Source organism: Aptenodytes forsteri, unplaced genomic scaffold, assembly GCF_000699145.1.
Source record: "Aptenodytes forsteri isolate BGI_AS27 unplaced genomic scaffold, ASM69914v1 Scaffold1, whole genome shotgun sequence".
Classification (NCBI taxonomy): domain Eukaryota; kingdom Metazoa; phylum Chordata; class Aves; order Sphenisciformes; family Spheniscidae; genus Aptenodytes; species Aptenodytes forsteri.
This window is the reverse complement of record NW_008795035.1, coordinates 10,633,159-10,633,659: the sequence shown is the minus strand read 5'-3', so window position 1 is coordinate 10,633,659 and position 501 is coordinate 10,633,159. Positions and strand designations below refer to the sequence as shown.

At 58.7% G+C, this 501-nt stretch overlaps 1 protein-coding gene across 1 annotated transcript in view; it reads right to left on the bottom strand.

The window, feature by feature from the left end:
- The window catches only part of PAX3 (paired box 3), a 92,431-nt gene that overhangs the window by 80,026 nt on the left and 11,904 nt on the right, over positions 1 to 501 (bottom strand). Inside the window, exon 3 of the mRNA XM_009276638.1 lies at positions 47 to 322. Within this exon, the coding sequence (XP_009274913.1) occupies positions 47 to 322 (276 nt within the window). The remainder of the gene's footprint in view (positions 1 to 46; positions 323 to 501) is intronic.

The following is a 501-nucleotide window of genomic DNA, read 5'->3' as shown; positions in this document are numbered from 1 at the left end:
AGCCTGAGCCTGGGCTGAGTCCCGGTTTGGCCTCGCTCCCCCCCGCCGGGGTTCGCCCGGCTCCGGGCGGGCGCGGAGGGGCTCACCTTGGGCTTGCTGCCGCCGATGGCCCCCGGCCGGATGGAGCCCGTCTCCTGGTACCTGCAGAGAATTTTGGAGACGCAGCCGTGGGACACTCGCAGCTGGCGAGAGATGACACAGGGCCTTATGCCATGGTGGGCCATCTCCACTATCTTGTGTCGGATATGGTTGGGTAAAGGCCTGCCATTGATAAACACTCCTCCGAGCTGATTGACTCTGCCCTGGCCTAGAGGAGTAGAGACTAGAAAAGGAGGGGAGGGGAGGCAGGAGGGGGAAATGGCGTTAACGTCTCCTTCGGATCCTGCTGGGTCTTTTTTTGTTGTTGTTATTGTGGTTTTTTGTTGTTTGGTGGTTTTGGTTTTGTTTTTTTTTTTGGTCGTTGCTTTTCTGTAAGGCAACTCGCTGCCACCCGCCCCCGCC